Source organism: Euprymna scolopes, chromosome 21 (genome assembly GCF_053919585.1).
Source record: "Euprymna scolopes isolate OS-2025 chromosome 21, ASM5391958v1, whole genome shotgun sequence".
In the NCBI taxonomy this organism is placed as follows: Eukaryota; Metazoa; Mollusca; class Cephalopoda; order Sepiida; family Sepiolidae; genus Euprymna; species Euprymna scolopes.
Genome location: NC_136502.1, coordinates 70,229,944 through 70,247,390, shown reverse-complemented (window position 1 = coordinate 70,247,390; position 17,447 = coordinate 70,229,944). Strand labels below are relative to the sequence as shown.

The window sequence follows — 17,447 nt, the reverse complement described above, 5'->3', positions numbered from 1 at the left end:
AAAAAAAAACAGACACTTTTGACTGACAAGCGAAAACATCTTCCAACGTCACTTACTCATCACTGAGAAGTCTCTAGAACATCTTCCTAATACTGGACATTCTTTTCACCGAAAAGAAAAACAAAACATTCTCGTCGAATATGTTAAACTTAAAAAGCTTAAACATTTTCAGACATGTGTCACATGAAAAAAAAGCTAAAAACATTTTCACGGAAACACATTTCACGAGAAATACTGAACACATTTTCACTGAAAATGATAAAACGTTTCATCCAGATACGTTTCCCTGAAACAACAAAAAATCTTTTCTTTCACCATACATTTTTAACTAAACAATGGCTGCAGATAACAAAAACAAAAATACACCAGCTTAAAAAAGAGTTAACACTTTCTTTGTGTACGAAAACACTCTTGCCATTTATTTGTTTTCATGCTACAGTTTTCTATTACAATCTCCCTGCCTTAAACGCTCACATCGGATATTTAAACAAAACAACAACAAAAAACATGGGTCAACTTGACGCCATTAACGTAAATAGTGTAAATATCTGTGATAATAAAGCAATCTCCCTACATTAGGAGAATATTAAAAAGTAAAATCAGTCAACTTGACAACATTGCACACACGTGGCATAAATATTCTCTGCAACAAAAACACATTCCCCTTGCAAATTTATCTCACAAAAAAATTTTTTCACTGAAAAGCAACAATTTTTTTTCCACAGAAAAAATAAATAACTATTCACCAAACATTCGAGTCAAAACTCAAATACATTACTGGCGACTAGCCATTCAAAATAACACTTGTTTTTTTTTCACAATGTCCACCAGAGGTAATATTTGAAGTAAACTCGTCCACAAAACAATTTTTAGCAACAAGTAACAGCAACTTAGCGACTTCAGATTCCACTGGAATAGTTCAAATTTAAAGAAATTTTATACAATTCTATAAAACAAATTTGAACACGGTCACAAGCATCGAGCCTTGTGTTGACATACACAAAAAAAAAAAATGGATTTTACAACCAACTTTCACAGATGGACATATTCAAAATTCTCACTACTTTGCAATTTCTAAGATACAACTTACCGTCATAGACATAGATGAAAAAATCTATTTTTTATTTTCAATAAACATTTTTGGTTTTTGGAAGAAAATACTATCCAAACAAGGGGGTATTTGTAGCAGTCGAAATTGCAACAAGCACAAGCAGGAGCTAATTCTCGCAGCTCGAGATTTTGAAACCCATTTTCTTCCTGGCTTATCCAATCGGAGGCCAGCTCTCAGTCATGTGACCGAGTGTATAAAAGCCTTTCTAATATTTAATCTACATTTCCACACAAGAACACTTTCAGCTACTAACCACTTTCTCTCCTATATTCTTATTAATGAAGATGACCAATAAAGTTGCTTTTAAATGTTAGCATGAGATTTATTTTCTTGTCTTCATTCTATAAATCTCCCTCACTCCTAAACAAACTTTTTGTTACCTGGTACTGGGCTCGATTTTGGTCAAGTCGGGTTAGGGCAGAGAAGTTCTCCGGTGGAATATTCAGAGCATTCTTCATGCAAATCAAAGCATTTGTGTTGGCTGGGTTACCAACGACAACCACCTGAAATGAATACATATCTTTTTTAATCATTAAATAAATGCATATATATTCTTCTAATCGTTGTTTTTATTGTTTAAATCACAAACAGGAATTTTAATTTCCAAAATCAATCTTATACTGTATCACTAAAGGTTTTCTATTATTTTATTAATTTTATATTTTATTAATTAGAGAGTTCCAATATGTAAATCAAGTTAATTATATTTCTTTTCTTTTTTTTATTATTCGAAATTTATTAGATCAAACAGATAATTACCAATTTCTTAATAATGAATTATTTCTCTTGTATTATAATAGAATAATTTTTTAATATTAAGATGATTAGTCTGGAAGAACATAAGAATGAAGAAATGCCCTAGGGAGCCGATCGTTACTTTTCTTTTTTTTTTTTTGGGGGAGGGAGTTCTGTCTTCATTTCATGAGACGCTGAGGACTTGAGATTTGTTCTAGGAGCTTTTTATAAACAAAATAGCTTACTCGTCTCAATGGAACCATGGTACATTTCTGCGAACTGTATTGTAAAGGTTTTAAATAAATAATTTGCATATATATAATTTGCACACACACACACACATATTATATATATATATATATATATATATATATATATATATATATATATATATATATATATATATATATATATATGAGAATAGTCATCGCCGTTTCGTTTTTATTTCATCCAAATGAAGTCTCAAAATAAAGATGAAATGTTGATGAACACATAACTCGGTTTGTTCCGTTTTATTTCTCTCTCTCTCTCTCTCTCTGTCTATATATATATATATATATATGAATAGCTGTAAATTTGTTTTGTTTTTTCACCCTTCTTTTTTGTTAACTATGTTGTACAATCGCCAAAATTTACTTTAAATTTTATCAAATCATTACACATCAATTAAGCAAAATCTCCTGAATTTCAGTTTCCAACAATTAAAGCCTTAATTGTTAGACAATTTTTTAATCAAACCTGTAATTATAATAATTATTCTACACATAAAGTTTAGTATCAAAAGTGATGCAAAACTCTTCTAGTCAGGTGATTCATTTTACCTATCCGAGGATGAGTATTGTTCTAATATATATCCAAAATCAAAAATCTTTGAATTTAACAAGTTTGTTAATAGTGATCAATAAAAAGAGCAAAATATTACTTTATTCAATTTAAGTAAACAAAATTACTATTGGTTGCAACAATAAGTCTATTGTTTCAATCTAAAAAGATTTCATCAGACAATCGAAGCCTCCAGTCTTCATTGAGGCTAGTCTTTTAACGAAAAGTAAAAGAAAATTTTGGAAGGCTTTTTTTTAATTAATAATTTCTATTTTGGGTGTTTGGAAACATGTGTCATTGTCACTAGGAGAGAGGGAAGGAGGTTTAATCAGGAGCTACTAGACAATGATGGGTAGCTTTAGTTATTTTAATTAGGTCAGACGACTGCGCTTTCAGGTGACAGGAAATTAGAGATTTTACTAAGGAGTAAACGAAAATGAAAAAAGGCATCGTAATCGATCCATCTGCGGTTTGTTGCTATGGTAACAAGCACATATTTTAGACATTAGCTTCATTTAATCTATAATAATAATAATGGTAATATTTGTTGTAAAAATTTTGTTTGAATTAAAAATTAAGGACTTAATTTTAATATCACTTTAAATTTTATGAGAAACCTAAGATCCTAAATGTAATATAATGATAAGTTTAATCTGCTCTATAAATATTTTCAAATAGTATGCAGTAAAATCGGGATAGTCGAAATTATACAAATAAGAAATATACATTCATCTTTTGTTATATCTAATTTATTAAAGTTGTTAATATTCATTTTATTAGAATTAAATTATATATCTAATTTATTAAAGTTGTTAATATTCATTTTATTAGAATTAAATTATATATCTAATTTATTAAAGTTGTTAATATTCATTTTATTAGAATTAAATTATATATCTAATTTATTAAAGTTGTTAATATTCATTTTATTAGAATTAAATTATATATCTAATTTATTAAAGTTGTTAATATTCATTTTATTAGAATTAAATTATATATCTAATTTATTAAAGTTGTTAATATTCATTTTATTAGAATTAAATTATATATCTAATTTATTAAAGTTGTTAATATTCATTTTATTAGAATTAAATTATATATCTAATTTATTAAAATTGTTAATATTCATTTTATTAGAATTAAATTATATATCTAATTTATTAAAGTTGTTAATATTCATTTTATTAGAATTAAATTATATATCTAATTTATTAAAGTTGTTAATATTCATTTTATTAGAATTAAATTATATATCTAATTTATTAAAGTTGTTAATATTCATTTTATTAGAATTAAATTATATATCTAATTTATTAAAGTTGTTAATATTCATTTTATTAGAATTAAATTATATATCTAATTTATTAAAGTTGTTAATATTCATTTTATTAGAATTAAATTATATATCTAATTTATTAAAGTTGTTAATATTCATTTTATTAGAATTAAATTATATATAGTGGATAAATTGTTAATATAGTATAGGAAGTAATGTATACATATTTTATTCAATTTTTTTTTCATTCCAAACAATGCACAATGCCACTTTGAAGTAGGACATAAGTTGCAGGGATATTAGGATATGAGATGAGCAGCAAGATGTCTGTTCACATTACACTTGAACTTCTGCATGTCAGTACAGTCGGGAAAGCAGAATCCTGGAAGGGAGTTCCAAAGTCAAGCAGTTCTGGGGAAGAAACTATTAGAGTAGAATACTTTCTTACGCCTAGAGATTTATACTGTTTGTCGGGTTTGTCAGTGGTATTTACGTCGAGGGGGTACAGGTGCTTGTAGTTCGTCAGAGCATTCACTATTAAAATACTTGTAGAACAGGCAGAGGGATGCAACATTTCGTCGATGGCACAGAAGCTGAAGCTTAGATGACAGTTCAAGACCTATCAGGTTGGCAACTCTTTTTTGAATCCTGTCCAGGAGTGAGAGACAAGTAACAGATGTACCAGCCCAAATGTAACAACAGTACTTTATACATGGGTGAATGGTGGCCTTATAGAGGTACAGGATACTTTTAGGCAATGCTCTCAATGTGTCTGTTCCAGCTCATGTCATCAGTAAATATACCCAGCTCAGAGAATTTTATCAGGCAGGTCATTTATGAATATTAGGAATAATAAGGGTCCAAGGATTGACCCCTGTGGTATTCCCACATTTATATATTGTTTAAATGTACGACCGTCGAGGACAACCTAGATTTTTCTCTTACTTAAGAAGGATTTAATTATGTTATGTATTCTTCCAGTGATACCATATGATCTGATTTTCCTGAGGAGACCATCGTGCTATATCCTGTCAAAAGCCTTAGATATATCTAGAGCTACCGTTCTACCCTCCTCTGCTTTGTCCAGTGAATAGTATATACGTTCAGAGATTACAGTTAGGATATCTGGTGTGAAACAGGGTTGCCTAAATCCATATTGTTGATTGGTCAGAAGTTTAGCAGTTGTAAGGTGATGGACTAGAACTTGATTAATTATGGACTCAAATATTTTGGTGAAAAGTGGGAGGAGGCTAATGGGACAATAATTTACTGGGTCAGTTCTTTCACCAGAATTCTTGAAAACTGGTACCACGGAAGCATTTTTCCAGCAGTCAGGAAAGCAAGATTTGTTAAGACATTTGTTGTAAAGTTTGGAGAGGACTGGAGCAACCTCGGTAGAGCATTTTTTTATAGCACAGCCGGGATGAGATCAGGTCCACATGCTTCCAAGGTGTCTAGGTTTTTTATTATACCATGCACCTAAGAAGGAATGATTTTCAGACCTTCTAGTGTGGCATCTGTCTGCAAAGGAAAGTTAGAGAGGGAGTGGTTTGCTGTGGAGTTTGAGGCAAACCGACTGGCAAGCATGTTGGCCTTCTCGGTTGCCATGCAAACAAACTCACGATTGTTTGATAGTCAGGGAATTGTTGATTGCCCATTAGTTACTACATTGTTGTAGATTTTCCAAAAATCAGGGTTCTTAATTTCTGTGCTTCGATGCGTTTTCTGATAATTTCAGTATAATCTCTCTTAGCTGTCGCTATTTCTCTCTTACAATCTGTTAGAACTGGACTTATGTCGCTTAAATCTGCAGTACGCATGCTGCCATTGAGCAATGGCAGCTGCACAAGTAGAAGTAAACCGTTGGGTAGAGTGAGGCTTACTATAGAATTTCTGTGTGGGAACATGTGCTTCAATTGCTGCTTTGAACCATTTGGTGGTCTCATTTGCACACTGTTCAGTGGGAAGAGAAAAGATATTTCCCCACAAGAATTCTCTGATGAGATCCCTATTATAAACATTAAGTAAAAATTTTATTTTTGAGGTCTATAGATCATTCTAATATTATTTAAAATTATGATTTATGTAGTTTTATTATATACATTATAATATTAATCATGATATTATGAGAAGTGAAACCTACAATTTCAGTGAATTAAAGATTGTTTGGGTTGATACATATCTTTTTTAAACCATTGATAAATTATAATAAGTGCTAAACAATGTCTAACAATATAATAATCAATAAAGAATTGGCTCTGTAATAATAAATACGAAATCTGCATGAATTAAAATATCATATTTAAGCGTATTTTATGACTGTTATCAAGTATGATCTTTGACTTACTTGCAGTTTCATCAAATACTTTTGTATGCAAAATCAGATCCCGCATTTTGCTAATTCCTACCCTCTGATGAGAAGGAAAGTATTTCTTCAAAACTCTGTGGATTAAGGACTATCCATTTATTAAGTGTTTCCTTTTCAGATTAAATATGTTTTTTAACTCTTTTTCAAAGTTTTTTTTAACATGTTTTATTAACTATTTGCTCTTATATATGTATATTATTTTTTTTTATTTAAAAAAATGATATATATACCGCTCCCCATGTGGGGGTACCAAATTGGTTAAAGGGAAAATTATTCCCAACTCGCATTTAGGTAAAAATGCACTTTCGCAAATAATTGAATTCACTCAAAACATACTGCTAAAACCAAAACAAACAACATATATATATATATATATATATATATATATATATATATATATAAAAGGCTAAAATAAAATAATTTCGAAATTAAAACATTCTAGATATTTCTTTTTTCAGTATGGATTTAATAGGCAAATTATTAAAAGATAAAAAAAACAAAACTTTTTTTTAACATTAAAAAACATGCACTTACCTTGGTAGTTCCTTTGGCATAATCGTTAAGGGCTTTCCCCTGTTCTTGGAAAATCTTAATGTTAGCTGCTAACAAGTCTTTTCGGTCCATGCCTTCATGATGCCGCATGGCATAAATTAATATCGCTACATCAATGTCTTTGAACCCCACTTCGTATTTGGCGGTAGCAATGATTTCTTTTAAAGACAAAAATAATTAATGTTCAAGATAGTTCTGTGGGGTTGCATAAAATGTTCAATATATTTTATGGTATTTTATATAATGTTCAGAATATAGTTTTATGGTATCTTATATAATGTTCAGAATATAGTTTTATGGTATTTTATATAATGTTCAGGATATAGTTTTATGATTTTGTATATAATGTTCAAGGTAGTTCTGTGGTGTTGCATATAATGTTTTTGGCACGCATTTCTCCCCTTTGGCATGATTTCTTGCACTTTGTTATTTTGAGGGTTTAATTTAACATATTTGTAAATACAAAAGATAGAAAATCTAATGCAAACTTAACTCTAGAACTTCCTATGAATTATTACCTCCAACAAGCGGCAGAGCACAGTCATAGAGTTCCATGACAACTCCCTTAAGAACACTCATCATTGGTTCGATATCAAGCAACACCAGAATGATTGACTGAAAATACAAAGCAAAAACATTTTAGATTAAATGCGATTTGTGATCCGACACAACTTTTCTTATTTACCCTTTATTTTATTTCATTTAATCTTCCTCTCATTATCTAAAGCAAACATACGTCCTCATCAATTTAACAATGGCTTTGTTGCTGTTAGCCTGACGTATGGTTCTGTGTGGTTTTAGGAGGTTTACCCTTTCAGTCTTTATCTTATCTCTTTGAAAAGGAGTTTATCAATGGGGCTTCTCAAACATTTTTGTATGTCTGAGTGCATTTGTCCTAATGTGTTGACTTTAAAAAAAGTCACCTGAACTTATGACTAACCTCATGTACAGGAAGTAAATAAAGTAAGCATACAAGGTGTTTGTAAATCCGATGACATGTGAATAGGTTCGCAAACGATTGGTTTCTGAGTTATAAGCTGTTGAAACAAATACTGATCAGCATCTTTATTGTAAGCATTTAACTCATAGAATGTCTGTGATAGTTCACTGCTGTTTCTAGAGAAAGGCACTGTCATTATCGTAAGATTACAAGCAGAATAAGTCTGGACCTGGTGTAGTCACATATATCCCCCCCCCCCCGCCTCTTCATATGAATAAAGAGAATATGGATAGAGAGAGGTTATTTTGGTAGTCAATTTCTTAAAACTGTCTGCTGCTTGCCAGCATGTAAAGTAGGTGTTAAACTGATCATGACGACGACAATGACAACACACACACACACACACACACACACACAAGAAATTAGAGATGTTGAGTGAAAGCAATAGATTTCATGGAGCCCAGAAAACTGATCTGTCTTGATTGACCTTTCTTATTTCTAAATTATCGGCCATTGAAACAAATACTAAGCAACAATTTTTTTTCATGTAAACATCTAGCACATACAATGTGTGCGATTGTGCACCGTTATATCTACAAATGGAATGGATCAATACTATCTCTGTGACAGAACTACAGATCAAATAAGTCTGAGCTTGGTGTTGCCACATGTACCAACAAAGTCATGAAAAAAAATTGACACCTAACGAATACAATATTAATCATGATGTTATGAGAAGTAGTAGGAAGATCTAAGTGTCATAATTAATCAACATGATGCACCTGGTCGGCATTATGCAAATGTTGGCTCTTTTTATTTCAAGTAACCGAATACAACAGACAAAATACAAGTAAATATAAAGTAAATATAAACCAAATGGATGAGGAAGGAAATTAGACTAGTAATAAATTTCTATTACAAAAGCAACCGCATCATAAAGAGGTTCAATTACATATATAGAACATAATCTCAAAGTAATATCATCGATTTTCTAAACATCCCGTGTACAGGTAAAGTGTGCACAGTGACAAGCAAGTTAACAAGACAAATATTTTTGTAGTATATAGATTAGTCAGGCCTGTGGAGATTCCACAGTCAAAGAAACTAGATTTTAATTTTATTGTTCTATCTACTGTTTTGTTTATTTTGTGTTTATTTTGTGTTTATTTTTACTAATAAGTCACCAAACACCACTTGAGGTTAAGAGCCACTAGTTGGGGAGACAGTGATAGCAGAGTGTCCTCATCTACTTTTAAATGTAGATATAGTTTTCTTTCAAATTTGTCAAACTTTAAATGTTTTCCCTGTTTGAATTGTATCCAAGATTTGGATAAACACATTGTGATATTTTTATGTAGATTTTCGCTTGTGCCAATTTTTTCCTACTTATCTATCATTTTTACCTGTTTCAGATGCATATTTTCACAGCGAAAACGTTTTAAAATATTTTTAAAAATATTTTTTAAAAATATTTAAAAAATATTTTAAAAAATATTTTTAAAAACAAATGCAATTTTTGTTTTTCAATGATTACAAGAAATCTTCTCAACCACTTGATAGCGATGGCTAATTAGTAGTGACCCAATTTGAGAGCTCATCATTTAAATTCCTGGGCTTAACATTCACAGGCCACATGAATTGGTACAAATACATTGAGGAGATTGCCAAGGCTGCTGCAAAGAAAGTGGGATTCTTCTATCATGCTAGAAAACTACTCCCATCTGACAGTATCTTGTATCTCTACAAAGTCAATATTTGTCCATGCATGGAGTATTGTTGCCATATATGGGTTGTTGCCATATATGGGTTGCTATTGTGCCTCCCTCTTGGACAGAGTTTAAAAAAGAGTTTCTAGTCTAATAGACCCCACACTATCAACCAAGCTTCAACCTCTGTCCTATTGCTTCCCTGTGCTTTCTCAATGTAAATATTCTCGACTAACTCAACAAGCAGCAAAAATCCCATCCCTTCACTCCAGAGGTTCTTGGATGCTCCTGTTTCCTTCTTCCCTGACTATACTAACATAAAGAAGTTTAAATGTAATGTGAATAGACATCTTGCTGCTCAACTCCCTACATACTCCCCTGTAGGTATGGTCACAAATAATAGCACCTTACGTCCAAGTGGCAATATGTTTTGTTTAGGATAAATAAGGGTAAAAAAAAAAGTGCTACGACACTTACTGACATGTCACATTTGATTTGTGCAACAGCTATTGCTTCACTTTCACTAATGCCTTTGGGAAAAGGTATGAACCCATCTCTCCTGTATTCAACTATAGGTCATATGATTGAGTAGACTAAACTTTAAAGAATTAGTTGGGCAACTAATATAGGAGCAGAAAAACTGATGGATGATCACAGTTCACTTTTATAAGAATTTCCAAGTTGTTTAGAGAATAATGAATTACATTTGGAATCGACTACAAATGAACGTATGATGGACACGCGTTAAACTCAATGGAAACCGAAGAAGATGTTCATCTCAAAAAGAAAAAGTATACACAGTTGATGCACATACCTGGTCCTTTCCAAAAACATCTCCATTTGCCAAACGGATGAGTACAGAGTATGCAATCTGACTAGCAGCTCCAGTTACCAATACTTTGATGGGATCAGGCTGAAAATACAAAAAAAATGTTAAGCTAATATACAAATATATACATTACACTTGATAGAGGGATTTACTGTGAAACTGCAGTGGAGTGTTGAGGTTCTTTTTAAATACTTATTATTGTTATATACATGTGTGTACATGCGTTGCTTACATTATACATGACAGTGTGAGTACCTTTCAATAAGTCTTGGGGGGGAGATTTTTCTCTGATTATCATCTTTAAAGTGATTTTTTGTGTTTTTGACTTTTTGTTTGTCTTATCTTTCTGTATTACCTTTCCCATTTTGAAAACTGTATATGTTTTGTTTTTTTTTATTATTAATTTTGAATGTATCTGAAGAACAGCTAAATCAACAAAAGATAATATTTTTCTTTGTCTGCAAAACATGCATAAGGTGTAAAAAGGGTAAAAAAATGTAAGCCCTTGAATAAAAAATAATGAATGTAAACTGATTATTTTCTTTGGTCAATGGAATTAAACTAACCAGTCTATATATATGTGTGTATATATATATATATATATATATATATATATATATATGTGTGTGTGTGTGTGTGTGTGTGTTAGTGTTATTTTACTTATAAAATAGTAATCTACATACACGTCTTTCACAGAAGCTACTTCTGTACTAGGGCACAAAACTTTGACCATAGGTTCTATGGTCGAGTGCGTATACTGTTATACTATGAGCCCCTGCTTATATTATGTGCTGTTTCTTGTTGATTTTTTAGCGATAATATATATTTGTTATTTTTGCCAAAATATTAAAGTAAAGCAAAAAAGAAAATGTAATATATTTTTAAAATTGTTCAAAATTATTTATTTGAAAATTATTAAATATATAGGTTTTTGAAAATAAATAATACCCGATATATAGACCATATAAGCATTTCTCTAAGCAGATTACATTTTTTAGCCTATAATCTTGATTTGCTGTATAATCTTTTGAGATCCTCACTTTGGTGTTAATTATATATTTAAATTATTTTATTCGATGTTTAATCCTGGTGCTGGTGATGTGACTTTATTCAAATAAAAGAACTGTATCATCTCAGAAACGATCGCACACTGGTTGGTTGTTGATGTTGAATTCTTGGAGCCTAAGTAAATGATTGTTCCATAAATACAATTACCTTTTGCTATATATATATATATATATATATATGTATAAAAGTGAACATGTCTGTGTGTGTGTGTGTTCATTTCCCTACGCAATAACTGTCACTTTTAAGTCTACAGACTCGAAATTCGATATACAGGGTACTGAGATTTGAGAATATCGATGTGATCGATTTTCAGCCAGAAATTTGGCGATTAAGGGGTCAAAGTTCAACGATTTGACCTTTGAGAACTCTACCAAACTTCTCCGACAATTTTGGGTGTAAACACTTGACATTTTAGATATAGGTTCCTTGGGCATGGATCTAACTTAATAACTTGATTTGAGTCCAAAACAAATGTTAAGGGGTCATAATAGGGGTCAAATTAAAAAAATTGATTGCTTTTTTTTTTCTCAACATACACCTCCAAATACCCGAGAAACATGCTAGTATATATATATGTATATATGTATATATATATATATATATATATATATATATAATTATTTTTATACGTACAGACACTAACGTTTTGTGCTTATGCAATCATTAGTGCAGGAGATAATAATCAACATTTGTCGAAGGATTCAAACCCGCCACAAAACTAGCTTTGATTCCATTAGCAAGGAACACACCACTGTTACAAGATTTTTCTGTCTCCGTATAGCTTCTGAAGAAAGATTTAAATTCTCCAACTGTTGGCTTATTAGCATAAAAACGCTTAAAAAAGTTTACGTAATCATCCTTTTAAAAGCATTGCAAATAATAAAATATCCAGTATGTTCTCACCAACTGTTTTAATTGTTGTTGCAGCATTTTTAGCTATTATAATCTGTAACAGTTTCTTCTGTCTTAATTTTTACCAAGAACATAACTTGTTGAGTTACTGGATTTATAACCGATTGAATTCTTAGAGTTGTGTGAATAACATGTTGATCCATTTATTATAGTGTTGCACTCCTTTGTTGACAAAACATAGCATATTATCTGTAACAAATATAGGTTTTAAGCCATACCCGCAAAGCCTTTCAAATACATGCATTTGAACTTCCTAATCTTTCCATGTAAACGTTGACTAAAATACTAACATCAACACCCCAGATACTTTGGACCACAACAAATTTGGTCATTAATTACAGTTGTTTGATTATGATCCAGGTTCGCCTCTGTAGTAAGCCAAATTCAGCAACCATCAATCAGAAAAAGGCAATCCAGCCCGTGGAGGAGGGGTTTATGAGCCTTCTCTCTACTCACCCATTGAGATGGGGAGAAGAAGACACTAACAACTAGCAACAATCAAACTGCCCTTTTAAGGGCAGCATACAAACTAGTAAAATGCGATTTCACACTTTGCTATCTGCATCATCCACCTGACTTCTCTATAGGTCCTGCTCCAGCTCCTTCCTGCTGCTCCGGCTCCAGTGCCTCATGCTCCAGCAACTTTTGGTAGCTCCTTCCAATAGCACCTATACCAGCAATTCCTACTCCAGCTACTTGTTCCAGTGCTCATCAACGTCCAGTACCCAGCTATCAGCCCTTGACCATGTCACCACGAATTGGACCTACCTGAAACATCTTACACAACAAGGTAAAAATTTGTGGAGCATCAAGTCTTAGTAAAATCATTATATATCCAGAAAGTGTTTATACAGTATAGCAAAATTCTTAGAATACTGGCAGAATCCTATGAATTGATTCTAAAATAGAAAGATCTTGGTAGGAATTCTAAAAAAAAAAAAAAAAAAAAAAAATAGAATTTCAAGAATTGGTAGGTTTCAATCCAATCAACGTAAAAATTTATATTGCGATATAAAAGAGCACAGACAAAACACAAAAATCTAAATTTCAGATTCGATATTAGAGAAAAAACATTTAGAAAATTGAATTCAAAATTTAAGAAAAATTCCAAAGACAATTGAAAAAGAGTGGAATTAGCGATAGAAAAAAAAATCATATGAAAAATATAGCACTAGTATGATAAAATGAGTAATAGAAAATCCAACTCCCTCCTCACAAATCACCCTAAAGTATAACCTCAAAAAACAAAATGTGACTGCCTCCCCATAACTGGTGATTGAAACCGTCATAGATAACTACTGATAGACTTTCTGGAGCCAAAAGAACTTTTTACTTTTAATTTTATTCACTTAGACATTGTCTGATTATCTTCTCCAACAGTAAATCCTTTCGTTTCATTATAATGAAAAAAGGTTTTGTTCTTTATTTTGTACAACAGTTTTCATTACTTACTACTAGGATTTTTAAAAGTGCGTTTCATTTCTTTAAACTGGCTTGATTCTGTTAGCATTGATCTGATTTCAGTTTTAAATTAAACAAGCCACGCATATGTGGTTCCCTCTGGTGCTACATGTGGGATGACGCCACAAAAAATAGTGAAGAAATGATGAATGTGAAAAGTGTGAAGGCCAACTTTGCCTTCACATTTTCGCCAACTTTCAAAAAAATGTAATGAATGGATCAAAAGTTATGGGGCAAAAGTGTCATTTTTGGCTATTTTGGAGTATTTTTGACCTCTTTTAAGCCCCTGGGGGACGCAACAGGAATTTTTGCAAAAAAAATTTTTTTACTGCGCATATCTATTTAAAGAAACAGAATTTGTGGCAAAATTTCAGGAAAAACTAATAGATGGTTATCTGGCAATCGTTCGGAATAACGGATGCACTGAAAACAGGTTTCTCCAATAAATCGGAGGGAGAATAATAATCATAGGAAGGATTAAGGAGAGGTTGCCAACATTCACAGTAAAATTGGTACTATGAATCTGGCAGGATTCGAACACTGCATGTCAAGTTAGTCCACACAGATGTCCACTTCTCCATAGCCATCATCTTTCGTTTTCAATTAATAATATCTCTTTAATATTTGCTCTTTTTTCTACCATTACTTTTTATACATTTAATTACATCATGATGTCATAAAGGATCTTTTTAGTTTCAATGGATGACACGTTTTAATGACATCATACATAAAGAATCTTTAAAATTTACAGAGTTGACATTAAAAATTGTCTCCTATAAAAAAAAATAAAAAAATAAAAAAAATAAAAAAATCAAGCTTTATTATAAATTCAGTCTACCTGTTTCTCTATCTAAAAATAAAATAAGACAATATTTTCATTAAAAATATAAAATGTTTGAAGGTTTTTTGTTTGATGCTTTTTTTTGTAATTATTTATTTTATCCATAAATGAGTAATTAAAACAAGTCAATATAAATAATGAATGTTTTTTTTATATTTTTACTTAAGAATGCAAAAAAATAAATAAAAACTTCAAAAATTCTTACCATGTTATTGCTTGAAATTGACAATAAAATATCAAGTTTTTGTTTGTCTTTTTTAACTACTATTAGAAAGTCAATTCTTAGTAGACAGAGCTACCCAAGATGCAAGAGAAGCTCATTATTCAAGTGAGAAGAATAGAAATTATTGCTGATGCATGCTGGGAATCCACCTTTGTGCAGAGAAGTCATCACCACTATTCAAGAGAACCTGGCCAACTAAAGGTAGAAGAGAATTTCAAACTCTTTTGTCCTTTATGCAGCTCCTTTTTAATTTTGCAACCAGAAGCATCAAAAGCCAGTGCTACCCAACAGGCAATTGCTTAGGACAATTGCAAACATTTAGAGAATGCCACAAATTCAGAACTGTAGACAATGTATGACGAGCCAGATGCTATCATGTCTAATGCACAAATGACAATGCGCCTACGTGATGGTACAGGAAATCCAGTTTGTACTCATTTGCATTAGTTTGTGCCCCCGCGGATATAAAAGACATTGGATTTTCTTTGCTTCGGTCAGTGAAAGATTTTGTGTTGTTTGTTTCAGAAAGAGGGTGAAGAAGGGAATCAAGGTCAGGAAGAAAGGTACAGTAAGAAGAAAGGACTGAAAATAGAGCATTCTGCTTCAAGCTATTTTGGTGTTATGGCTGAAGGTAGGTCCGACCTAAAGTTAATACTGGAATATAACGGCACAACATCTATTGTAGACTGATTAGAGAGAGTGGACCTTATCTGTAGAAATTATTTCCACCATCTTTGTTCCTTTTGCTCTTTCTTTCCTTCCCCCTCCCTAGCTTTCATGCCCTTTTCACGTCATGTGACTGCCTTATGCTGTTGATTGGAAGAGATGTTTTTTTCCACCAAATTGGAGTTCGTGCTGGATCTTTGAATTAATATCTTCAGTTACAGAAAGGACAGCATCGTAAGAACAAGATGTATTGTTTAACGAGTACGTCTTTTTAAGTTTTTTGTTTTTTTTACATGGGCCTCACCACTTATCAAGGCCTTGAGGCCACTCGAGGATAAGGGTTAAAGAGGGTACAGTAGAAATTGGACAATATAGTAATCGTTAGTAATGGAAATTTGGTGAATTTGTTAACTTATATGGAACGGCTCATCAAAAACTTGTTTACGTTAGACTTGAAGACAACCACATTGTAATCAGCTGAAAGCAGGAAAACGGAAGACAATTCCATAAGTGTGTAATTCTAATAAAGAAGCTTCGTTTATGGAATCTACGTTTGGGTTTAGGTACAGATAAAGAGTAGGGGAAATTATTGATAGTGATTTCTGCTAGACAGGTGTTTCTTGTGAAAGTTTGGCGAGGGAGAGGCATAGATTGGAGCTCAGTTGAGCACTTGCCATGAAAATAACGATAAAGCAGAGACAAACTTGCAACATTTCTGTGAGAAAGAGGTTGCAGGGAAAAGAAAAGGGCATCCCCTACAGGCCTACGAAGTCTATTTTGAACTATCAAGGCAGGATAAGTCCTTTCTAGCAGCTCCTGCCCAGATGTGGCAACAGTACTCCATCCTTAGACGTACCTGACTCTTATATAGATAGAGAATTGCATCAGCAGTGAGATATCTACTGGATCGATAGAAGGATCCCACCATTTTTCCAGCGGCCTTAGCAACGGATTTAATGTATGTTCTACTTAAGATCAGGAGTAATGGTCAAGCCCAGAAGCTTGTCAAAACATGAGGCCTCCCCAAGATGAGATCCATTCATTTCAATTGATGCCAGATGGGGAGCAGAGCGTTGATAATATAAAGATAAAAGCTTGGTTTTAAATTCATTAAAAGTAACCAGCTACTCCTTTCCCCATTGTACCACATGCTCAAGATCAGAGGAGAGAGAATCGGAGAGAACTTCGTTGTTTACAGTCTTAGATGCGCTACCATAGATAGTAGTGTCATCAGCATAAATGTCTATGAATGATGTAAGGATGTGATTTGGAAGATCATTGATGTAGATCAGGAAGAGAGTTGGGCCCAGGATGGACCCCAGGAAAAACGAGATCTGCAGGATTATTGAAGATGATTTACAACTCTGTCCTAACAAGACATTAAAATTGTTGAATGAAAATATGGCAAAGAGGCGTGAACATTATAATTATCAAGAAAAAGATAATTATGGATTAACTGAAGAAAATTCGTCTCAAGAAGATTTTTCTAAGAAAACTGAAAAATCAAGATATTCTGCCTTCACATGGGATTTTAATCCTCGTGAAAGAAAGACTATTGGAAAGATTTATTCAGTTGTTTGCTCTAATGAACTAGGATTTGTTCATTTTGGATAATGTACTTTCAACTTCGTGAGAAAGCATGCAAGGACGTTGAAAAGGAAAATGAACACTAAAAAGGCGGATTACCTCTCAAAGGAATTACAACAAAAATACCTTCTAAGGAAGATATTGTCAAAAGAATAAAGAACTATTCTAACAAGAAAAATATTGTACATAAAAAAGCACTGATACTATTAAAATGAGGACTCTGAATACTTAAAAAAACTTTTATATTGTTTCCATTCGGATAAAACCACGTAGAAGCTTCCAGTAAGTGCACCCTCTTTCTCTCTCTCTTTTACTACATACTCTCCCTTCAACAGTTACTACTACAAGAA

The 17,447-nt window shown here is 32.1% G+C and overlaps 1 protein-coding gene across 1 annotated transcript in view; it reads right to left on the bottom strand.

The window, feature by feature from the left end:
* Window positions 1–15,168, bottom strand: part of LOC145242448 (malate dehydrogenase, cytoplasmic-like) — a 44,448-nt gene extending 29,280 nt beyond the window's left edge. Inside the window, exons 1-5 of the mRNA XM_080105505.1 lie at window positions 14,827–15,168; window positions 10,325–10,423; window positions 7,383–7,479; window positions 6,847–7,022; window positions 1,492–1,614 (exon numbers count right to left, since the gene is read on the bottom strand). Coding sequence (XP_079961631.1) covers window positions 1,492–1,614; window positions 6,847–7,022; window positions 7,383–7,479; window positions 10,325–10,423; window positions 14,827–14,829 — 498 coding nt within the window. The 5' untranslated portion in view covers window positions 14,830–15,168. The remainder of the gene's footprint in view (window positions 1–1,491; window positions 1,615–6,846; window positions 7,023–7,382; window positions 7,480–10,324; window positions 10,424–14,826) is intronic.
* Between the last annotated feature and the right edge of the window lie 2,279 nt (window positions 15,169–17,447).